Source organism: Chinchilla lanigera, unplaced genomic scaffold (genome assembly GCF_000276665.1).
Source record: "Chinchilla lanigera isolate Chin_1 unplaced genomic scaffold, ChiLan1.0 scaffold00012, whole genome shotgun sequence".
Classification (NCBI taxonomy): Eukaryota; Metazoa; Chordata; class Mammalia; order Rodentia; family Chinchillidae; genus Chinchilla; species Chinchilla lanigera.
The window spans coordinates 3,728,889-3,746,787 of record NW_004955413.1 but is presented as its reverse complement, the minus strand read 5'-3'; the positions used below and the strand labels follow the sequence as shown (position 1 = coordinate 3,746,787).

Below are 17,899 nucleotides of genomic sequence, written 5' to 3'. Positions count from 1 at the left end.
CCATGGTGGGTTGAGAAGGAAACATAGCCTCTTTCTGAATCACTTTGGTTTCTTCTCTCTCTGCTATAGTCACTGTGATGGTGCCAACCTTACCTGTGAAGCCTGCCAGGAGCCTGGAGGCTTGGTAGTGCCCCCTACAGAAGCTCCAGTTAGTGCTACCACTCCATACCTGGAAGACACCCCGGAGCTGCCCCTGCATGACTTCTACTGCAGCAAGCTGCTGGATCTGGTCTTCCTGCTGGATGGCTCCTCCAGGCTGTCAGAGGCGGATTTTGAAGTGCTGAAGACCTTTGTGGTGAGCGTCATGGAGCGGCTGCACATCTCCCAGAAGCGGATCCGGGTGGCCGTGGTGGAATACCACGATGGCTCTCATGCTTACCTTGAGCTCAAGGCCCGGAAGCGGCCCTCAGAGCTGCGGCGCATCGCCAGCCAGGTGAAGTACGTGGGCAGCCAGGTGGCCTCCACCAGTGAGGTCTTGAAGTACACGCTCTTCCAGATCTTTGGCAAAATCGAGCGCCCTGAAGCCTCCCGCATTGTGCTTCTCCTGACTGCCAGCTCAGAACCCAAACAGATGACCTGGAATTTGGTTCGCAGTGTCCAGGGCCTGAAGAAGAAAAAGGTCATCCTGATGCCAGTGGGCATCGGGCCGCATGCCAACCTCCAGCAGATCCGCCTCATTGAGAAGCAAGCCCCCGAAAACAAGGCCTTCGTGCTCAGCAGTGTGGATGAGCTGGAGCAGCGGAGAGATGAGATTATCAACTACCTGTGTGACCATGCGCCCGAGGCACCCGCCCCGACTCAGCACACCCAGGTGGCACAGGTCACCGTGGGCCCACGGCTCTCAGAGAATTTGTCCCCAGAGCCCAAGAGAAAGTCCATGGTTCTGGATGTGGTATTTGTCCTGGAGGGCTCAGACAAAGTTGGAGAGGCCAACTTCAACAGGAGCAAGGAGTTCATGGCGGAGGTGATCCAGCGCATGGATGTGGGCCAGGATGGCATCCACGTCACGGTCCTGCAGTACTCGTACATGGTGACCGTGGAGTACACATTCCGCGAGGCCCAGTCCAAGGGAGACGTGCTGCAGAACGTGCGAGAGATCCAGTTCCGGGGTGGCAACCAGACCAACACCGGGCTGGCCCTGCAGTATGTGTCTGAGCACAGCTTCTCTGTCAGCCAGGGCGACCGGGAGCAGGCGCCAAACCTGGTCTACATGGTCACAGGAAATCCTGCCTCTGATGAGATCAAGCGGTTGCCTGGAGACATCCAGGTGGTGCCCATCGGAGTGGGCCCTGGTGCCAACGTGCAGGAGCTGCAGAGGGTCAGCTGGCCCAGCACCCCCATCTACATCCAGGACTTTGAGGGGCTTCCCCAAGAGGCTCCTGACTTGGTGCTGCAGAGGTGCTGCTCAGGAGACACAAGGCAGCTCCCCACCCTTCGCCCTGCCCCAGGTACAATGGGCCCACATGCAGGAGGGCGGAGTCGGGGCAGCTCTGGTGCTGCCTGCATCTGGCTACAGTGTGACCTTGGGTTCTAATCCCAGTTCTACCACTCTGTCACTTGGCTAAACCCCTGCCTCAAGGTGCCTGTATTTTTTTCTTACCTCCCAAGCAGGGACTACATTGTGACCCTTTCTTAGGGGAAGATCTTTTATGTATGCTTGTAAGTACAAAACTAATATCACTATATTGTTAAAATTTAAACAACACCAAGGAGTGAAAAGTACAATACTTACTTTATCACCCATCCCTACCCCCGCATGCATTAGCGAGCTTTCCTGATGATGTGACTTAGTACCCAACACCGAAAGGGGGAAAGGGTTCATTTGGCCCAGAGTTTTGGGAGACACTCCATGGTCAGTAGGCCCAAATAACCTCATGGTGGAAGGGTGTTGCACAGCAAAATTGCTTACTTAGTGTTGGGCAAGAAGCAGAGCACGGGAAGAGTTTCAGGACAGGGCAAAGAATCATATATAGCACACAGGGCCGTGCCTCCATGACCCACCCTAGCACACCCAGGAATGTGCTCTCCTAATCTGCTAGGCATTTCTTAATCCAATGATGTTGACATGTCAGGATGAATGCTCACACCACAAACTCCTCTTTCTACCTTGAAGGTAATTTTGGTGACCGTTAGCTCCTTTTGACCACACTGAGTGGGTGGACTTATTCATATGGCTCACAGTCTTTGGGGCCAGGCCAGGAATTCAGGTGACCCAGGCTCAGGAGGCAGATTGCTTTAGTTTGAATTTCACCTCTGCCACTTGCTAGCTGGATAATTTGGGCAAGTCCTTTATCACTTCGTATGTCAGGCTCCTCATCTCTAGGGTGCAGGTAGTAATAGTATTAAGTAAAATTTTGGGTGTCTTCAAAAATTGTTTGCTATTTTTCCTGCCATTCTTATTGTCTTCTTAACCGATACTAGTGTCTAGTCAATCCCTAGTTCTTGATCACCTGTATGTGGTATATTTAGGACCATCCCAGAATAACTCGCTTTGTGGTGAGTGTCATGGAGCGGCTGCACATCTCCCAGAAGCGGATCCAGGTGGCCGTGGTGGAGTACCTTTTAGAGTCTCTTCACCCTCACACTTAACAGTGTCTTTTTTTCGCTTTTAATCAGAGCCATAGATTTTACTTAAACCCCTGTAATATAGCAATAGCACCACCTGCCCGTTCTCAGAATGTGTTCGGTCGGAACTTGCTTTCTCTCTGTGATCTTGACTGTGACCAAACATTAACATAAGCACTGCACATTTGTGGTTGGAATTGTTCGTGGTACCTTTACCCACCCTGGAATACTTGAGAACAAACACGCTCAATTTCCAGGGAGATATTGCTGCTGTTCCATTTCTTTTTGATGTCTTCTTATTTTGCTACTTCAGTATTTCAGCCACTTCCGGAAGGGTGGCAGCTTCCTGTTACTGAGGGAGGGATGTCTCCTGCTTTTATCTGTAGGCACTCAAACTTCTTTTTGGGTGGAGCTTTCCAATGCCTCCAAACTTGGGGTACTTAGTTACCCAGGAACATCTCCCCCTTCCCTCCTCCCTGGCCCATGTATCATCTTGACAATGAAGACCTCTGCCCTTTGTGGTGCCATGCCATCAGGGGTGCCCTCAAGAATATCCTGAATTTGGTGTCTGGCCCCTGGGGATGGTGGCCAGCCAGCTGTTGGAACTTGTGTGCTCACTGTCCTGGTCCTGTTTGCAGACTGTAGCCAACCCCTGGATGTGGTCCTCCTCCTGGATGGCTCCTCCAGCATTCCAGCCTCTTACTTTGAGGGAATGAAGAGTTTTGCCAAGACTTTCATTTCAAAGGCCAACATAGGTGAGCAGGGCATGTGGAGCAACTGGTGAAGGAAGGGGTTCCTCTTGGGGATCCACTTGCTCCAAGTGATTTCTCTTTTCTTTCTTGTTAGGGCCTCATCTCACACAGGTGTCTGTGCTCCAGTATGGGAGCATCACCACCATCGATGTGCCGTGGAACGTAGCCCAGCAGAAGGAGCATTTACTGAGTCTGGTGGACCTCATGCAGCAGGAGGGAGGCCACAGGCAGATTGGTAATGTTGAAGCCTCAGGCTGGATGTGGGACATGCATTCTAACCCTGATTCTTAGCACAAGTGACTGAGTGTCCTCGCCAATCACTTTGCTCCTTTGCCTGAGTTTCCCCTCCTGTAAAGCAAGGGGCTGGATACTCTTTGGGTCTCTTCCAGATCACACTATGCTTTTCTCTGAGTCTCCCCAACTTGCTCATCTTTTGAACAACCTAAGGATCTGCCATGTGATGGATTGATCAGCAGCTTCATAAACACTTGTTCCTGCAGTCAGTACTGACTTGGTCAGTTCTCCTTTTTCAGGGGATGCTTTGGCCTTTGCTGTGCGGTACATCACCTCTGAAGTCCATGGTGCCAGGCTTGCAGCCTCGAAGGCGGTGGTTATCCTGGTCATGGATGTCTCTGTGGATTCGGTGGACGCAGCAGCTCAGGCTGCCAGATCCAATCGTAAGTGTCCAGTGTGCAGTCCCAAGACTCATCTAGAATACTAGAGGTGGTAAGTGGTGGGGCTTCCTCTCAGATGTTCAGGCTGATTTTAAATATGTTCACATATGGCCTGATTTCAATCACCAGAGAGTTGTTCAAACATTGCACAATTTGGAAGCCAAACAATGAGAAATATGTGTCTTTACTTGTCTGCATGCTATAGATGATGAGCTTAATTTCTTGGTGATCTTCCTCTGTGTCCAAGGTGATTGCACCTTCATACCTCTCCCTTTTAAATGTGTCCTTGTGAGATAGGAGGGGATTGGCATGATTTTGAAGTAGTAACTGAGGGAAAACAAGAAGGCAGCTGCAACTTCTGGTGCTAAGAGAAAGTAAATCAGGCAAAGTAAATCAGGCTGTCGATAAAATGAGCAAGTTGCTTCAGTCCTTGAGATAAGAAAGCTGAGCTTGTGGCAAACAGGGTGAGACTGGTACAAGCAAAAGTGGTGAGAGATCTGACTGAGAACTGACCCTAACCTTTAGTACACCTTCATTACAATGTGTTTCTATAATAAAATCTCTACCCAGAGAAGGAACATAACTCACTTCAAAGCCCATTTTGGGCTCTATGCAAACTCAGGCCTGTGCAGTAACTAAACTGCCCAAAGATCCCTGGCATTTTCAGAAAAAAAAAAAAAAAAAAAAAAAAAAAAAAAATCCATGAATAATTGATATGCCTTTAAGGCTCCATAAAAATGAAATGTATCCTTTGTTAGAGGCCCTTGTGGAGCAGACTACTTTTCTTTCTAGGGGATGCTTGTGGTACAGACAGCTTTGATTCTTTTCTGTAATAAAAATTAAATGTTGAGCTATCAATTCATGCTGTTGCCTCAGTTTTTAATTCCTATTATCACTGAAGCAAGGACCCATGCTAGCTAGTGACCACCCTACTGCATACCCCTCCACCACCGTCATCCCCTTCCCAGTCCCCTTCTCAACCTGGATGACTGAGACAGCTGCCTAACTGGAACCTTGGCTTCCACTCCTGTCTCTTGCAGTTCATTGTCGACACAGCAGCTGGAGTGACCCTTTACACATCAAAGTTAGCCCGTAACTCCTCTGTTCCAGTCTCTTTCCTTCAGAGGGCACAATAAGTCCTTACTATGGCCTACAAGGCTATGCACAGTCCATGCCTCCCCCCAGGTGGTGCCTGACTCGCTCCGCTCCAGCCTCTCAGGGCATACATTCCTGCGCCTGTCCTGGCTCTTCACACTCACTGTCCTCTCTGCATGCGATGATGCTCCCTCCGATGGTCTTTTGGCTTCTTCTGCCCTATTTCATGTCTCTGTCCAGATGTCATCTTTTTACTGTCCAGTGCTCTAACCACCATGTACAAAACAGTCACCCTCTCCTTAGCCCTGGGAAGTCCAGTTCTCCTTATCCCTTTTTGTTTTCCCCAAACACCTAACCACACCTGAAATACTCTTACTAACTTTTTTGTGTTTGTTATCTTTCTCTCCCCAGTGTAAGCTGTGCGAGGACAGGGCACAGGGCCTTTCTCTGCTTGGTTCACTGCTCTATCCCCATTGCTTGGAATAGTGCCCGACACCCAGTATGAGCTCATTAACGTTTGAATGTCTCTGCCTCAGAGGGTTGGTCTCTGTGCCCAGTTTGGGCATCAGTCAGACCAGTTCATTGCAAACCGCCTTGAGCATAGACTGTCTCTTGTTTCTTTGCTAACTCTAGGAGTGACAGTGTTCCCCATTGGAATTGGGGATCGGTATGACCCGGGTCAGCTGAGGATCTTGGCGGGCCCAGAGGCCAGCTCCAACGTGGTAAAGCTCCAGCGTGTGGAAGACCTCCCCACGGTTGTCAGCCTGGGCAATTCCTTCTTCCATAAAGTGTGCTCTGGTAAATCTTCTAATATCTCTTTACCCCTCAAAAGTCCATCAGAGCAAAACCTAAAATCATAAAACAAAAAAAAAATCATAAAAACACTAATTCCATTCTAGAGATTCCAGGTTGCCCATGCATAACTTTGGACCTTGAAGATTATTATATAGACCAGGACCTTTAGGTTTCTGCACGTGGAAGGCATATACTGCAAACTTCCAGTTCTATCAGGAAGTCTTTGCTCACAGTCTTTCTTCCACTTGAACTATCTACTTCAGCAGAAAACACTTGGACAAAACAGTCAGAAGACACAGCAGGCAACCTCAGCCTCCCACAGGGCATGGTCCTATACTCACTCTCGACATGACCACAAAAGGTTTCAGAAATATGACAAAAGAATCTACCATCACAGGACCATAGGTTCATTTGATTTTAGGTTAGCAACTTTAAAAAAATACATGATTTTTTTGGCCTGGTTTTATACATAATGAGTGACCAAAATATATGGCAAATATTTAAGTTAAAAAATTTATTACAGCACAAGACACATTGCTGTTAATGCCCCCTCAAAAACAGACCCCCTCATATCAAACACTCATCCCTTCATTTTTCCACTTTCTGAAGCAGTTCTGGAACACTTCTTTCGTGAATGTTTTTATGAGGTGTGATGAAAGGTATGATGAATGCTGCTGCTGTGTTCCATCCAACAAAAAGGCAGTCTTGTAAAAACATTGCTGTGCATCCTCACCCACCTTATTCACTGGACATGGCACCATTCAACATCCGACCCTTCCCCAAACTCAAAATGACCGTGAAAGAAATTTTTTTAAAAAATTGATTCAGGACACCATGGTAGCCAAGACAGTACAACTAAAAACATGAAAAAGAACTTCTACAATTACTTCAAAAAGTAGCAAGCATGATGGAATGAGTCCAAAGTGAAGGCGAGTTTGTGGGACGGATGAATGGCAATGTAAATTTAAACATTTACTGTATTTTTCAATCACACCTTATATTTTCTTAAGGTAATTATCTGTAAGCCAAAACCTCCTCCAGAGTTATTGCATTTCCTTCGTAGTGGTCACTATCGTGGTGTAATCTTCAGGTTTCCAGGATCTTGCCTCATACATCCTCCTTCCTGAAAGTGATCCATGTATAAAAGGAGATAATGACTGTATGACTGTAAAAATGTACTCCCGTATGGTCACTGTTGTTGTCATCATAATTATTAGCTATCATTGGCACAAATGGTGTCCGAAGAGTTACAGGGTGGTAACCTTAGGTCCCCTTGCCTCCACTGTGAGAAACTCACTCAGATTCTTTCTAGAGTTGAGGTAACTTCAAGGACTAGACCGGGTAGCCCAAGCAGACATTATGAATGGTTTAGAATTTCTGAGCGATGGGAGGCAATTAAGGTCTTATTTGTGTCTCTTTCAGGGTTTGTTAGAATTTGCATGGATGATCATGGGAATGAGAAGAGGGTAAGTTCCTCTTTGCTGATTTTGAAAGAAAGATCAGAAATGTAAGTCTGAGGGCTGCATTCCTTCTTTGGAATAATTTTTCCTCCTTTGGTCTTAGTCCTGCTATCATCTTTGTCAGTTCTCCTGCTTACTGTTTTTCTGCTTTGGGAAACCCACCCGTATATTGTGTATTCTGCTTCCTGTCTCATGGACAGCCTCCTTGCCATTTAGGCTGGAGTCCAACCCTTATCCCTGTGTCTGTGGGGGTGGTTGGTTGCGGGTAGCTGAGCTTGGCACTGGAACAACATCTCATCCTGTGTCCTCCCAAATCTGCTTTTTCTTGTGCAGCCTGGGGATGTCTGGACTTTGCCAGATCAATGCCATACAGTGACTTGCCTGCCGGATGGCCAGACTTTGCTGCAGAGTCACCGGGTCAACTGTGACCAGGTGCCCAAGCCTTTATGCTCAAACAGCCAGTTCCCTATACGGGTGGAAGAGACCTGTGGCTGCCGCTGGACCTGTCCCTGTGAGTCCTTTGCTATCCCTCCCTCGACCGTGTCAGAGGAGCAGTGGCTAGTCGGGCTGTGGGGAAAGTTAGCACAGAAGCCAACAGCCAGCCTGGAAGTTCCCTTCTCTGCTTACCATGTGCACCTTCCTCCTTCACCCATGCGGCCCTGTTCTCTGAACCTCTCAGGAATCACTGCTTTCTTCCCCTGTCTTTGGGAGGCCCTTCCCCAGACAGTGCATAGCCATAAGGAAGAGTCTGTGGTCAGTCAGCCCCAGAATCTGTGTGTGTGAGACTTACTGGTGGATGTATAGCAGTGCAAGAGATGGCTCCAGAAAGCACTCTGACTGCACCCATGGCTGTATGGGGAGGGATGCAACAGGCATCATCAGGGTGGCCTGCTGTAAGAGGAGGGTGTAGTCAAGTCATCGAGGGTGGTGGGGATCCCCCTCCCCCATGGGTGGAGGAATGGCTACATGCGATGACCCTTACTCAGCAGTGGGTGGCTCATAACCGTTATGACGAGTAGACAACTGTGGGAGGCATTTTATATCTCACTCTCTTTTCGGACGTTAGGGGGACAGATTCCCTGCTGGCCTGGATGAAATCATTCCAGACCTCATGCTACAAACAAAGCAACAAACAAAGTCGATTACTAACTAAATGCCCACTACCATGTAGTAATCAAAACTTGGAACCTGATTAGAGTTAAAACACCTCCCCAGACCCAGTTAGGGCTGCTTCTCTCACAGCTCAGTGCAGGGAGACAGACACAGAACGAGATGGGGTCAGAAGGTTCTGAGGCTGTGTGAACACTCTGCATCTCGTCTGGCGGGTGTTGACAGCAGCCTCTTTCTCTTGCCAGCCGTCTTTAAAATTTCCCAAAAGATTCCCTTGCTGTGTTCCTCTGGGCTTCAAGGAGCGGTGTCTGTGCCTTGGCTGGCTGCTTCTTTTCTCCCGTGAAGCCTCTGGCCCTGAGGCTTTCAATCTCGCATGGACTATCTTTTGGAGTCAAAAGACTCACTCTTCGGCAGAAGTGCTCCAGACAGGATCACTACTGACACATTCCTTTTGTAGGTTCTGCATCTAGTCCCCCGGATTCTATGCCTCTGCCATACCAGTGAGACAAAACAAGCAACTTTTTGCTTCCACAGATAGCAGGGACCCTCCGTCTTGCTGCCCAGCTACCTCTGTTCAACAGATTTCTCAGGCAGGTGTCACCCCCGGTGCAGTGACCCCCATAAGTGCGTGGAACAGTCCTGTCTCCTGGCCTCCAGCAAGGCCTGCTCACCCGCTCTGGGCTTCCTGCTTGTCCCTCTGGGGGATGCACAACACAGAAGCTGCTTCCCCTTTGCAATGCCAGTCCACCGATATCGCTACAATTCAAAGCAAGCGAAGCCCTTTAAGGGTGGTAAAATCAGATGCTGGATATTTACAAAAATTTTTAAGTTAAAAATATTTAAAGTTTGAATACTTTCAGACTTAGTTGTATAAACACTGCAAGGATTTCTTACGTGCCTTTACCCAGGTTGTTATATAATCACAGTGTAATACTCAAAACTGGAAATTAACATAGGTAAAAACACTACTGTCTTACATTTTGCCCATTGTTCTCCAAATGCCCTTCGTTTTTGGGCCCACGAGTCAGTCCAGAATCCCATATCCCCCCATTTTTATGTTTTCTTGATCTCAATTTGGAGCAGTATCTTAACCCTTCTTTTTTTGATGTTGGTGTTTTTGAAGAATACCATCCAGTAGTTTTGAGAATGTCCTTCAACTTGGGTGAAATCCAGATTATATGCTTTTTCAAGGTCTCCACCGAAGACACACCGCGCCCCTGTGCGCAGGCTCCTCGGCCAGTTTGCCGGTTGTTGCCGATGTGGCCCATGAGCACTGGGGTAGGCGGGCCTCGCCAGGCGTCTCCACTGTGAGGTTATGATTTTCCCTCGTGTGAAGAGATACTTAAAAACTACACCCATGTACCTTTACCTGCCATGTTTGGCATCCACTGATGATTCTTGGCTGAAAAAAATGTTTTTCACTGTAGTGTTTGCCAAATAGAAAATTTCATTTTCCATCATCCCTTGCATGTTCCTTAGTTGGAATTGTTTGAAAGAAAGGAATTTTCTTTCTTTATAATTAAATTAATTACTGTATCAGTACGGACACATGGATTCTTATTTTATCTTTGTGGTATAATCAGTTAGGAGCATTCATTATTTTCTTGTGGCTGTGACCCAGACCTGGCTACTGGGAGTCCCTGCAGCTCGGCTTCTGGGTTCTTTCGACATATTTTCATTGCTTCCTTGCTCAGTGGGAAGCTTGGCTGTCACCATTCACTCTAAGCTTGCTTATTGAGGAGCACACACAAACTAGTGTCAGAATTCCTCATCCTTACCTAAATGAAAGACAAATCTACTAACTAGAGCACCCTGTTTGTGTACAATTCTCTCATCAAACTTAGAGTAAAATTTTGTTTCCCAAAGCTACTTAGGTTAGTCCCCATCTCCACCCCACTCCTTCACTGTAGTTATACTGTTACCATTAGCTTAATTTGTTTTGTTTGTATTCCATTTGGGGCTCCTTTATCCTTTTCTTGGTCTCTTTGTTTGGTTTTGGTACATAAAACATGGGGATGGTGTAAATGATAGAACTTCCCAGACACACTCAGAAGCATTCCTCTCACTCTCTTTTCCTTCTCTTCTCATCCATTCCCACTCAGAACCTAGAGATTACTAATCCCATTCATGTCTGGTTCATCACTCCTGCAATTCTTCTGATGAAAGTTAGCTTTGCCTGTTCCCTGCCAAAAGCATATTCTGTGAATCATTCCATGTGAATTCAAAGAGTGCTTCTTAGTACTTTATTTTACACCATGGTTATTGACCTCTTCTATGCATGTGGATTTAAGTTGTTTCCAATATTTTGCAATTACAAACTATGCTTCAGAAGTAATCATGAATATATGAACTTCCCTATAGCTGCAGGTGTGTCTTCAAGGTTGATTCTGAGAGGCAAGATTTGGGGTTCAAAGGTAGAGGTGCACGTAGTTTTGTTAGATGCTGCTAGATTCTCTTCCAAAAGGCAAGACTTCGTTGTACCAAACTGGAATTCCTCTCAGTCTTCTTTCCGTTAGCAATGTACGGGAGTATGTTTCCTCCCAGCCTTGCCAACAGATGGTGTTATACTTTTTACTCTCTGACAATTTCTTCCTTCTCAGGTAGGAAATGGTATCTCAGTGTACTTGAGACTGATTTTTTCTAATGACGAGTGAGGTTAAACATCTTTTCATATGTTTAAGTGCTGTTTTATATCTCTTCTGTGAATAATCTTCTTGGTTTTTTCCAGTTTTAAAAACTCCAGTAGAACGTGTCGCAGGGAATCCACCCTCAGTAAGTCCGAGTATGTGGTGCAGTGCTGGTTGCTGTTGCACACTGCTGTGCAAGCAAATCTCTGGGACCCTTTTGTCTTGCACCACTGTGACTCCGTGCCATTGAGCAGCTTCTGAAACCGCTGCTCTGCTTTTTGCTTCAGTGGCTTTGGCTATTTAAGATACCTTATTTGAGTGGACTCATGCAGTTTTTGTTCTTCCACGCCTGACTTATTTCCCTTTGCACAATGCCCTCAAAGTTCATCCATGTTGTAGCAAAGTAAGAAGAATGATCTTTTGAAAGCCTCAATTGTCTTGGTCACTTTCCTGTCACTGACAGAATAACCCAACACCCACAGCTTAAAAAGGTTTGTTCTGGCTCACGGTTTTAGCATGGTCTGCTGGCTCCCAGGCAGACACAGGGTGGCAGAGGGGCCTGGTGGAGGGAAAGCTGCTCAAACTCAGTGCATCCAGGAGCAAGAGGAGGGAGGAGCCAAGGACAAGAACACGCTGTTCCCTGTCACCTCCCACAGTGACCCACCTCCAACCACACCCCTGTCCTAACAGCACATTCAGCTGCTGAGCTCACTGACAGATGAATTCACAGACAGATGTGGCGCCGCCATAATCCAACCACCTTCCAAACACATGAGGCATTTGGGGGACATCTTTATCTCAACCCTAACAACTATGGCATCTATATCACATTTCTTCATCTCTTTGTCTATTGGTGCTCAAGTTGGTTGTTTTTGTCTGTTGGCATTTTTTTAATTTGTTTTTTTGAGACAGGGTCTCTCTATGTAGCACAGGCTGGCCTTGAACCCACTATGTGGCCCAGGCAGGTCTTGAATTTGTGGCTCTCCTCCTGTCTCAGCCTCCCAAGTTCCGAGATTACAGGCATGTGACACCACGCTTAGCTCTGCTGGCTAGTATGGATAATGCTTGCAATGAACATGGAAATGTAAGATATCTAACTGAGATTCTGAATTGAATGGTTTTGGATGAACATCCAAAAGTGTAACTGCTGGATTACGTGGTAGTACTACTTTTAATATTTTGAAAAACCTCTTGGCAGTTTTTCATTGTGTCTGCATGATTTTATATCCCACCAGCACTGCACACTGGTTCTGGTTTCTTCACATTTACTCAACACTCGTTATTTCTATTTTTAAAAAAAATGTCCACCCTAACTTGTATGAAGTTATACTTCATTGCCCTTCTTATCTGCATTTCCTTGGTGATTAGTAATGTTGGATATTTTTCCATATACCAGTTGGTTCTTTGTGTATCTTCTTTGGAGAAATATCTTTTCAAGTTAAAAAAAAAATTTAATCAGGTTAGTTTGTGTGTTTTGCTATTGCGTTGTAAAAATTCACACACACACACACACACACACACACACACACACACACACATTTTTAATTGGGAATCGAGCTAGGGACCTTGTGCTTGCCAGGTAGGTGTAGCTCCACTGAACTATATTCCCAGCCCAGGACTTCTTACATATTTTGTATACCAGCTCCTTATCAAATACAGGCTTGTGTTGTACTTGTGTGTGGAGTGCTTTCCCCAAAGCCTCCCTCCTCAGAGGTGCTGGAGGGAGGCTATTGGATTGTGGGGGTGGCAGTTGACTTACTGTTAGGAGGTGGAGGCTGGCTAGAGGCGGTCACCCGCAAGGGTGCAGCTCCCTCCCTGGACTCCCTCTCTCTCTGCTTCCTGGCCACCTTGACATGAGCAGCTGTCTTCCACCCAGGGCCTCTACAGTGCCGGTCCTGCCTTGGAGCTGGCCGAAACCTCCAGGAGCCCAAATAAACCTCTCCTCCTAAGTTGCAGATGTTGTGTTTCAGTGATAAGAAAAGAAGACAGTTTGCAAATACTTCCTTCAACTCCACAGGTTACTTTTCATTCTGGTAGTTGTTTATTTTGCAGTGCAGAAGTGTCTTAGTTTTGTGCAGTCCCCTGTGCCCATTTTTTTGCTTTTGTTGTCTCTTCTGTTGGTGTCATGTCCAAGAAATCATCACCAATACCAAGGTTATGAAGATTCCCCCATGTTTTCTTTTACAAGTTTTATGTTTAAGTTTGATTTTGAGTTAATTTTGATAGATGACACAAGGGTTTCATTCCATTCTTTGGCATATGGTTAGGTTGTTAGTTTTATGAAAATACAACTGATTTTTGTACGTTGATTTTGTATCCTGCAACTTTACTAAATTTTTTCGTTACTTCTAACAGGGTGTTTGTATGTGTGTACGTGTGTGCTTGATCTTTAGAACTTTCTCCATCAAGTTATGTCATCTATTAACAGACATCATCTTACTGCTTCTTTTATGGTTTGGATTGTTTTTCTTACCTCACAGCTTGAGCTAGGAGTTCCAGTACTATATTGAATATATAGAAATGGTGAGAGGGATGTCCTTGCTTTGTTCCTGATCTTTGAGGAAAAGCTTTTAGTTTTTCACCATTAATTCACCGTAGATATGCTAGTTGTGGACGTTTCACAAATAATCTTTATTTTGTTGAGGTAATTCCCTTCTCTTCTAATTTGCTGAATATTTTAATCTTGAAATGGTATTATATTTTGACAAATGCCTTTTCTATATCTATTGAGATGATCAGGTGATTTTTTTTACTCCTTGTTCCTGTTAGTATGGTGCAACACATTGAATGATTTTTGAATACTGAACAATCCTTGCATCCTAGGGATACATTCTATTTGGACATGATGTATGTGCCTTTCATGCAGGCGAATTCAGTTTGCTTGTAGTTCGCTGAGGATATCTGCATCTATTCTCATCAGGAATATTAGTCTGTAGTTTCTTTTCCATAGAACGCCTCTGTCTGACTTGGATATCAGCATAATTCTGGCTTCATAAAATAGGTTTGGAAGTATTCCCTCCTTTAATTCTTTTTTGGAAAAGTTTGAGAAGGATTGGCATGGATTCTTCAAATTTGGTAGAATTCTCCAGTGATACCATCTGGGATTTTCTTTGTTGGGAGGTTTTGATTACTAATTTAATCTTCCCACTAGTTGTAAGTCTGTTTAGGTTTTGTATTTCTTCATCATTCAGTCTTGGTAAGTTGTATGTTTCAAACATTTATTCATTTCTTTAGGTTATCCAATTTGTTGGTGTATAATTGTTCATAGTAGTCTCTTATAATTCATTTTATTTCTGTGTTATAGCTGCCTCTTTCATTTATGGTTCTATTTTTCTAAGTTTTCTCTTTTTCTCTTAGTCTGGCTAAAGGTTCATCAGTTTTGTTGAACTCTTGAAAAAGCAACTCTTACTTTGTTGAATTTTATAATTATTTTTCTACTCTATGTTTCATTTATTTCTACTCAAAAATTTATTGTTTCTTTCTTTTTACTAACTTTAGCCTTAGTTTGTTTTTCTTTTTTTAGTTTCCTAAATTGTAAATGTATATTGTTTGAGATACTTGTTCTTTTTAAATATAGGCATTTACTGGTATAGACTTTCTTCTTACTGCTTTTGTTGTATCCCATAAGTTTTGCTATGTTATGTTTTTAAATTTTCATTTATCTCAAAAACATTTCTAATTTCTCCTCTGACTCATTTGTTGTGCAAGTGTGTTGTTTAATTTCCATACATTTGTGAATTTTCTGAAATTCCTTTCTATTACTGACTTTTATTTTATTGTGGTGTGAAAAGATATTTGGTATGACTTCTGTCTTATATTTGTCGTTCTTGTCTTTTGAATTAGCATGTGATCTCCTGTAGAGAGTGTTCTCTGTGTGTTTGTTGGGTGGCGTGTTCTGTATGTGCCTATTGGATCCACTTGGTCTGTAGCAGTAGCGGTGAATCTGTGGCATGCGTGCTGCAGTGGGATGTTTATGTCACTGAAAGCTCTAGGTTTGCCACCACTGATCTATAATGCTGTTCAAGTCCTCTTTCCTTACTGATCTTCTATCCTGATGTTCTGTACATTGTTAAAAGTGAGGCACTGAAATCTCTTACTATGTTGTGGATTTCTTTCACCTTAATTCTGTCAGTGTTTGGCCGCTGTGATGTTGTGTGCATATATAATTTTTACATCTTCTTGGTGAAGTGTCGATTATATAGTCTTCTTTTCTCTTGTGATCATGAGCAACTTACAGTGTACACTTGTCTGATATAATATGGATCTCCTGCTGTCTTTTGGTTGTCATTGGCATGGAATCATCTTTTTCTATATCTTCACTTTCAGCTTATGTGTGTCTTTAAATTTAAAGTGAGCTGGAGGAGCAGCATATAGCAGGATCTTGTTCTTTAAAATTTTATTTAGTCACTCTATATCTTTTGATTGGAGAGTTTATTCCATCTCCATGTATCTCCAGTAATTACTGACAGGAAATGACTTTCCATTGCCATTTTGTTACTTTTTGCTATCCCCTGTTTTCCTGTCTTCCTCTCTTCTCTTATTGCCTTTCTAGTTCATTGACATATATATATTTTTTTCCTGTAGTGAGGTGCTTTGATTTCTTTCCCATTTTTTGGTACCAGGTCCTATAGTTAAAACAATCTGTTTTAATCTGATAAAAAGTTAACTTCAGTTGCACACAAAATTCTTTTTCATTTCTTATTCCCAACTCTGTTAGGGATGTTACAGATCACATCTTTTTTTATATTGCGTATTCATGAAATGATTTTTTTAAAGAAGGAGAGATTTATTTTAGCTCATGAACTTATTTTTGAGTTTTTAAAAATACTTTTTGAGATTTTGTGCTAGAATTCAAAGTTACAGTTTGCATTATGGTGCAAGTTACGATTGTAGGACGATTACAGTGTCGGTGCTCTGCACTTCTCTATATACTTGTATTTCTTTTTCAGTAGCCTTAGACTCATATACTTTTGTGTTGCTGCCTCGAATCTTTCATTTAAACATTCAGACCTCCATTTTGCACTTCTTATAAGGTAGGTATAGTGGGAATTAACTCCTTCAGGGTTTATCTGAGAAGCTTTTTGTTTCTCTTTCACTTTGAAAGCACAGTTTTGCCAGGTACAGTCTATATGATTGGAAGTTGTTTTCTTGTGTCACTTTCACACATCCCCGCTATTCCCCTCTGGCTTGCAAGGGTCCTGCTGAGGAATCTGCTAATAGTCCCATGCTTCCTGGCTGCACATGCTCTGCATTTGCTACTTTTGAAATTCTCTCTATTTTTGAATTTGCAATTTGATACAATGTATCATGGTGTGGACTCCTGCAGATTCATCCCAGGTGGAGCACTTTTAGGCTCCATGAAGCTGGCTATTTCCTGTTCCAGAGTTTTCCATTATTTCTTCTTTCCATTGGGTTTTAATCTTTACTTTCTACTAAAAATATTGGTGCTGTTAGCCCATAATCTGTAAGACAGATTGCAAATACCATCTCCATTTGTAGCTCTTGTCTTGGCTGTATTTTGACAATTTTTGTCATACAAGTTTTCTTTATTTTCATGTAGTCAATTTTTAATCTTTTTTTTCCTTTTACTGACCCTTGCGTTTGAGTTGTAGATAGAAAGACTTTTCCTACTGAAAAATTAAAGAGAACAGTTATAACTTCCTTTAGTACATGTGCAATTTCATCTTTACATTTAGATGTCCATTAAATTCATATATGGGATTTTATCTTTTAATAATAGCTGCCTAGTATCATTTATTGGGTTGTCAAAATTTGCCCTAATATTTTGGAAGAAACTTCATCACATATTAAATTTTCACCTTTGTATTTTTTATTTGTATTCCAAATAAAAATTTGGATTTTTTCAAATCTGATTCTGCTGGTCACTAGTTATTCATGTGTTTTGTGGTACTGGGGATTGAACTCAAGGCCTTGTGCATGCTAGGCAAGCACTCTACCACTGAACCACATCTCCAGCCCCAAGTACTGTACTATCTTTGTTACAGAGGTTTTATTTATGTTTCAATGTCTGACAGGACTAGAACCTCCACCTAGTTTTCTTCTACTCATTTGCTTGGCTATTTCTTCATGCTTTCCCCCTGCCCCTGTCATAAACTTTAGTATCAAGGTGCTGAGCTCCATGAAAAGTCTATATTTTTATTGGCGTTGACTATACTTTGATGCTAACTTTGGCAGAACGGGCAGTATTATGACACTGAATCATCCTACTCAAGGACAAATGTGTCTGATCATTTTCAGGCTGCCTCATCTGTCTTTAGGGGTGTTTTAAGGTTTCCTCACATGGATTTTGCATACGTCTTACTTGGTTTAGTTCAAGGAGTTAAACTTCTTTTTTTGTTATGATAACTGTTTTCTCATTTTCTTTGTGATAATTTAGTGGTATTTGTGTATATGAATGGTATTGATTTCTGTATCTCAATTTCATATCCTATTACCTTATTAAATTTTTAAAAATTAAATTAGTTTTATCACAGGTATTCTAAGGATTTCTAGGCATGATGTTTATAATCTGAACATATGACTGTTTTACATTTTTATTTTTTTTAAAGAGGAAAAACAATAAAAATAATGATACAAAATTTCAAAGCGAGGTAGTAGGAGAATAACAATGTTAGTATATTGCTTATTGTTATCTTGAAAGTAGTTGCTCAGATTATAAGATACAGGCATGAAAACTTTGATCAAAGGTTATAAATGCAAACCTTTCTTTCAATGATCTAGTGCAAATTAGCAGTACATCACTATCTTAAATATATATGTATATTATATTTAAATATATATCTCACTATCACTATATATCA

At 43.2% G+C, this 17,899-nt stretch overlaps 1 protein-coding gene across 2 annotated transcripts in view; it reads left to right on the top strand.

Moving 5' to 3' along the window:
- Vwf (von Willebrand factor) overlaps positions 1-17,899 on the top strand; it is a 153,119-nt gene that overhangs the window by 78,801 nt on the left and 56,419 nt on the right. For both annotated transcript variants that reach the window (XM_005378755.2, XM_005378754.1), the window contains 7 exons: positions 70-1,448; positions 3,204-3,320; positions 3,412-3,552; positions 3,851-3,994; positions 5,720-5,884; positions 7,304-7,347; positions 7,675-7,852. In XM_005378755.2, the coding sequence (XP_005378812.1) occupies positions 70-1,448; positions 3,204-3,320; positions 3,412-3,552; positions 3,851-3,994; positions 5,720-5,884; positions 7,304-7,347; positions 7,675-7,852 (2,168 nt within the window). The remainder of the gene's footprint in view (positions 1-69; positions 1,449-3,203; positions 3,321-3,411; positions 3,553-3,850; positions 3,995-5,719; positions 5,885-7,303; positions 7,348-7,674; positions 7,853-17,899) is intronic.